Below are 6852 nucleotides of genomic sequence, written 5' to 3'. Positions count from 1 at the left end.
ATTAATAAATTAAAAAAATTATTTGTGCCAAACACCCATACATCCGTATACACTTAAATAGCATACAATTATCGCCCCGTGCATAGATTTCTCTTGCGATTTTATAAGATTTCAAAAGACATTGTCTCGAGTTCGAACCACGGTGTCAGACACTTATTTTTCGCAATGTTTTTCCGCTTTTTACTTAGCTATTAATTTTCACTCAACGTGATTATTACATCGATTATATGGCGTAATCTTAGTTTTGTTTGTAGAAACACAATAACTGAGTTATTTCAGTATACAGATAACACATTAATTATCGTTGTCGATGCGCATGGTGTGGGGAACTGCTGTTCGTATGTTTTTTGATGTCTAATTTGTTGGACCTAATTGAAAATGTTTATCCAGATTTATCTAATATTTCGACTAAAACGTCAAGTTGGTTTCAAGAAAGGGCAATATTGTCACCAACTAACGATCAAGTCAATAAAATAAATTACATGATACTGTTAAAATTAAATGCACCAACAAAAGTGCACTATTTCGTTGACACTGTTTTAGACGAAGAGGAGGCGAAGACAAATTTATATAATTGACAAAAAAATAAAAATCATACTTCATAACGAAACAAATATATTTTACACTTATATATAAAATTATACTAAAAAAATTAATCAAATTAAATATCTGATATAATTCATATCAAACTTTTCACATATTCCTAAACATATATAAATGTACTGAAATCTAGCTATAGCAAGGCATTGCCGGGTCTGCTAGTATTATATAATATGTTAAAACTTATACCTATTTACTATAATATATATTATAATGTACATAGACTATGTTCATAGCTCAAAACGGATGGCATTTAGCAAAATCGTGAAAACAGTACAAAAAAAAATCAACACATATATAATAAAATATAAATTAAGAATTTAACAATATCGTAGTCGATTTGCTAAGCGATAATAACAATAAAACTCGTCGAAGCTCTAAGCTAGAGAATTTAGAATTTTGACGCCAAAGGTATAAATTCCACCCTTGAACACCCCAGCCAAAAGAAAGTAATATATATAAAAAAATTATTGGAAATCTGAACATACATTTTATGCACATAAGATACCATCATAATATACGTCTAGATTTCTTCTCGCAGAAGTCTTGTATAATATTTCACATGAAACATACTTTAGCGATTTTATGATTCAAATTACACTTAAAAACCAAAATAATAAAATTGTCATCGGAACCATAACGACGACGTAAGCCATTATCGTTGAAATACGTTTTATACGATTTTACCTAATAGGTAATAATCATTATTCATGAATTTGACATGGTCAACATTTCATAATGTTCCCATATAATAAAATAAAATAACGCTGTATATACGCTATTTAAAAGCCTAAAATATTTGATTTCTTGGTTGATGAATGAAAACGGATGAAAAAATGCTGTCGCCCCTAAGTTCCATTAAAAAATCTTCAGGGGCGATGGTTCCCACTCACCCTTCTAAATACATCGATATCCCGAGCACAATATTAAAGACAAAGCAACAACAAAATCATTTTATTTCTCGAACATAATGATAATAATTAATATATATATATATATATATATAATTCAATTTAAGAAAGCCAATGCATTCAAATGTACAGCGTAGGTAGTATAAAATATATCTTTCGAAGCCCTTAGCGGCTTAGCTCAATCAACATCTACATAAACATCGCGTTTCTAGAATTTCTTGTGTTGTGAGCTGATATAACCAAGTAATTGATGCTGTACCATGAATAAAATATATATATATATTCTCGTAGCTAATAACACATTAAGTTTTTGAAGCTTTAACAAGATAAAAAAAAAAAATAATAATAATGATAATAATATTAATTTCATATCATTCAATATTATGCCACGCGGAGGAGAGTAAACAACAAACTGCTGTGCGGCAAACGCAAGCCGTTTGTACACACGAAACGAGTCAACTAAACCATGAACTAAACGGAATAATTTGAATTAATGTATATAATATTATTAGGTATACATAAATCTGATAGTGTATTATTATAATTGTGAGACCGTGTTAATATATAGATATACTTCGATTTCGGATATGTATATAAAATACACACTCACAAACGCGAGTACATATTCAAATACATATAATAATAATAATAATATAAGCCATAAGGTGTATAAAGCAAAATATGTAACATCCGTACAACGCACTATAGGTAATCAATTGAGTAATAAAAAAAATTTTTAACCAGTTTTCAATTTAAAATTCTAAAAAAGGCTTAATATTTATCAAATTGATTACAATTGATAATTAAATCAAATTTAAAGTCACGAGTTATACTTAAACATTGTTAGGAACAGATGACAAAAAAGTCATCTGGATAAAGATAGGTAACACTAAATTGTATCTAAGATGCAGATGAAATATAAACAAATCAAATCCATCTTACAAAAAGATATAAGATAAAAATATTTCATCTAGTTAAATTACAGATAATCATAGAAATTAAAATTAAAATAACTAATTTAAAAAATATATATATACTGTCATGTAAGTACATGCCTGTATAATATATTTACTTTCATTGATATTTACAAGTAAGAAATTTTTATTATTTGTATATGTTATGTGTATATAAAAATTGGTTTACAGTTAGTTCATAGTCAATAGATTTATATTATGAAATATAAAACTCGAAATATATTAATAGCACCTCACTTATTTGGTTGTCAGACTTATCAATCATCACGAATATCAGGATATGTAAATTATCACAAATTTATTGTTTTGATTATGATACATGTATTATTATTTACATACACATGTTATAAATATATAATAATTGTATACAAATTAATTGGATGAATATTATAAATTATGATATTGTATCTAGGATAGTATGTGATACATAATAATAACAAATGTTGTATACAATTAAGGTTTCCCTTAGTAATAAACAATTTATTTCAAGTCAATTTATAGGTATAATAGTGTATAATGTAGCACAAATATAAGTATAATTAGTTAAGTTTCTTACATGTCAAGTTGATTACCCTATTCTGTAAGGAAGCTTGTGGCGAGAAGTGAATCTTCGATAATATTTATTAATATTGAAAGTTTAAATAAATAGTTACAAATACAATAAAAGATAAGTACATATTAAATTAAAATTGTTTAATGGATATGTAGAGATAATGAAGTAAACAAAAATTAGAACACAATTATACACAAGGTAATCTTAAAATTCTTGTGTCTGGACATTTTATGTTTCTGCGATGAATATAGTATTTTGACACAATGGGCAAAATGGCACAGTGGTCTAAAAAAAAAAAAAAATTAAAATAAGATAAGTGCATTTATAACTTTTTTTACATCAAAGAATAATTATTGCTATAAGAATCAAATTAGTAACAAATAAACTAGAACTTTATACTAGGGATTATTGTGAAGAGTACTTGAGTAAAAAGATTAATGAATATCTTAAGTAGTCAAATGCATCTGAATACCTTCACAAGTATTCACTAAATATTGTCCTATGTAAACATATTTTTATTTATTATATCACAATCGATTTTTTCCCAGTGTTTTAGTATATGTCATATTAATGTAATAATTTAAGATCAAATTATTTTAATTTAAATAAAAATCATTAAACAATTACTCACCTGATCACTTTTGTAGAGCAATTTACGCAGACATGCAGCGTGGAAATAATGGTTGCATTGTGTAATTTTTGCTGATACCATATTTTGAATACATATAGCACAGATATCATTCAATTCAGACAATTGAATAGTAGTTGCATCTGATAAAGATTTAATGATTTTCTCAGCTGTACGGTGTTTAATAAACTCTTTCCAATCATTTATACCAATAAACCGTATGTATACATACATATGTAAGCACATTTGTATAAACGATATCACTAATGCATAGATTGAACCATCAGGCAATAAAGTAACATTATAAACATTATTCAGAAAAAAAAAGATGCCAAAATATAATTCCACCTAAAATAAAAAATATAACCATAATATTAAGAACAAAATGTAACCATAATATTAAGAAATAAATGTTAAGGATTTCTAAAATTACCGTAGTGCCAAATGATTTTATATTGTACACATAATCATCAAATTTCTCCCAAGATTTTGTGCAATATTCATCAATTAAGAATAATGAATAGACAGCTAATGATACTAATACTTTTATAATAATTTTAATATAAAAAGAAGAAACTGCTAGTAGCCAAGGGCTAACTGAATGTTGAGACCACAAGTATGTCAAAATAGTGATTGGAAACACTATAAGAAATCCACAAACTAAAAGAGCTCTTAAATGTCTAAAACATCAAATCAAATAAATTTTAAAACATTTTTGATAATGATTTATATATTACCTGTTAAGTGGTGAAGTTTTACAACTAGACAAATATGTTAATACTGAATTAACTTTTTTATGGATGTGATATAGTATGGCAGCACAGAGTAAATAAATACCATAATAGAGTCTTATTAAGCGCTCTTCTTGATCTAAATTTGTCACTACATTATGGATAGCTAGTACAAAAAACAGACATGAAGACATTGTTTCAATATTTTCACCATCATCATCATCAGTTATCAGCACCTAAAAAAATAAACTGTTAAAAACATCTAAATATTTAAATGCATGTTCAGCATTTTACCCATTGAAAGAATGATCCAATAGAACAACAAACGTATGATGCAATACTTGTCATTCCTAAAACTACTATAATTGAGTTGGATCCTTTAATTAACAAATATTTCACGGCTTCAAACAAAGTTTCATTTAGTACTTCCATATCAGATAACAGGTATAGAATTTGTACTATTACTTGTACGGCCCAAAACAATCTCAGAACAATTGGAATTTTGAGACTATTCAGATCCACTTCAACCCGAACAAACATTTCATAATAACTACAAGAACGAAATATACATAATAATATCAAATAATACTATAATAGGCAAGTATTCAATATACATAACTTACATAAAATATTAAGATTAAGCTTAATATTTGCTACTTAGTTGGTGCATATAAATAACCATAATAATATAATTAACTAGTAAAAGCAATAATAAATGTAAAATGTACTTACTTGGTTGTCTGTAATGCACGGTCATATCTATTACAAATTAAATTTGCAATTGTTAATAGGTTCAACCATAATGTTTTCAATGCACAAAATATTGGCAATAATGTTGATAACAATGTTACTTTATTTAAAAATCCAGGTCTCCATGTTACTGGTAAAAATAAGATTAAAGTAGGAATGATAAAGCTAAAGCTAAAAAGCTGAAATATTTAATACATTATTTTTATTCAGATGAAAGTTAAATAAATTGTATATGTATTTACTTTATGAATTGATTGGTTTGTAGTAAATTGATTTGTAGTAAAGTCTTGTAAACACTCAAATACTAGTGCTAGACAACACTGTAAAATTAAATTGCAGAATAAAAAGTATAAGGAATATGTAACTTGTAATCCTGTAAAAAGATATAAAAATCCATCGACATCCCATGTTATATCTTTATTAAACATGTCAGTTTTAAAGTTTTCATATTTTCCGTAAACATCTTTCGGTGTTTGTATGTTTGCCCAATAAGAAAAATATACAATGCAGAAAGAAACAAAATGCAAGTACACTAGGTATAAGTATCTGGCAGGTAGAACAAATAAAAATATTGATGAATAAAATACTGAAAAAATAAAATTGAATTACCTAACTGATAATGTTGTATTATTTTCCTTTGAAAATTTATTCAACTTACTCAAGCAGGATATTATTATTCTGATGACTGATAGAAATATAGCCGTGTAATAGTGTTGAGCGGACTCGTCGATCTCAATTTGAGTGAGTGTGTTATTTACAAGGCCATTATTTACTGGAAATATTTTATCAGCTAAATCATGAAACCCGAAAGTCGTTTTGAAGAGTTCATCCATAACGAATAAGAATGGAACCCTCAACAAATTACAAAGACTCATGATAGCTATTATTTTGAATATTTAATCTCTAACTATAACAAAATCTGAAAATAATTACAAAAATTATGCACGTATTGGTTATACATCAAATCAGACATAATAATAATATGTGAATGAATACTTGAAAGTCACTGTGAAGGCATTAACAACCACAGGAACAGTGCCCATGCCGCACAGCCAAAAATGAAGAGATACGACTGAGAATAACGACTATTTTATAAGAAAGTGAAACAATAACCTGTCCATTATCAACAAAACCGTGCACGAGACACGATGGCATTGTGGACATGTGGTTATGTGATGTTATCATTTTTGATGCAGCGTTGCCAACCTCTGTTAGCCTGGGGCTTCGCACACTTGTCCCGAAATGTCATGAGGAAATAAGTGGTCATACGGTGATTACCATGTAACCAGGGGTATGACCACGGATATAGATACTATGGTTGCACGTCGGCCTATATTGGATCACAGCCGCGTTGAGCGGCGCCGAATGTTCTTATCAAATCTGACGAAAAGTCGCGTTTTACTAGCGCCCTCTACAGTAAGAACTCTTATACCATGTTACCATAACTCATAGAGTAATAAAACCATAACTTTACAAACATATTTATAATTTATATAATCGCGGGTATATGATATACCAGGTCATAGAGGGCGCTAGTATCACGCGACTTTTTTAAATTCTTGATAAGAACATTCAGAGCCGTCATATCCGTGCTCGTTGTGCAACCATAGTATCTATATCCGTGGGTATGACAGGGGCCGGGACAGATTTCCCGACTACACTTACACAAGGGCCTAATGTCATGTTGGTGTACGGAGTACGGACT

The 6852-nt window shown here is 28.3% G+C and overlaps 1 protein-coding gene across 1 annotated transcript; it reads right to left on the bottom strand.

Moving 5' to 3' along the window:
- Window positions 1-2952: 2952 nt before the first annotated feature.
- On the bottom strand, window positions 2953-6531 carry LOC111038366 (protein TRC8 homolog). Its single transcript, XM_022321432.1, has 9 exons — window positions 6144-6531; window positions 5806-6066; window positions 5390-5733; window positions 5130-5326; window positions 4692-4947; window positions 4404-4633; window positions 4100-4346; window positions 3670-4014; window positions 2953-3323 (listed from the first exon to the last, which is right to left on the bottom strand). The coding sequence occupies exons 2-9, from the start codon at window positions 6020-6022 to the stop codon at window positions 3267-3269; spliced, it is 1893 nt and encodes a 630-aa protein (XP_022177124.1). The 5' UTR covers window positions 6023-6066; window positions 6144-6531; the 3' UTR covers window positions 2953-3266.
- Between the last annotated feature and the right edge of the window lie 321 nt (window positions 6532-6852).

The sequence above is a fragment of the Myzus persicae genome, unplaced genomic scaffold (genome assembly GCF_001856785.1).
Source record: "Myzus persicae strain clone G006 unplaced genomic scaffold, MPER_G0061.0, whole genome shotgun sequence".
Lineage (NCBI taxonomy): Eukaryota > Metazoa > Arthropoda > Insecta > Hemiptera > Aphididae > Myzus > Myzus persicae.
Note: the sequence above shows the minus strand (reverse complement) of the source record. Positions and strands in the feature narration are given on the sequence as shown.

Bases quoted from the DNA above. Each gene is read 5' to 3' on its own strand.
- LOC111038366 (XM_022321432.1), bottom strand. From the start codon at position 6,022: ATGAGTCTTTGTAATTTGTTGAGGGTTCCATTCTTATTCGTTATGGAT. The intron at 5,327-5,389 runs GTAAATACATAT...TAAATATTTCAG, and splicing joins CAAACCAATCAATTCATAAA to CTTTTTAGCTTTAGCTTTAT. The intron at 4,634-4,691 runs GTAAAATGCTGA...TTATTTTTTTAG, and splicing joins TTGGATCATTCTTTCAATGG to GTGCTGATAACTGATGATGA.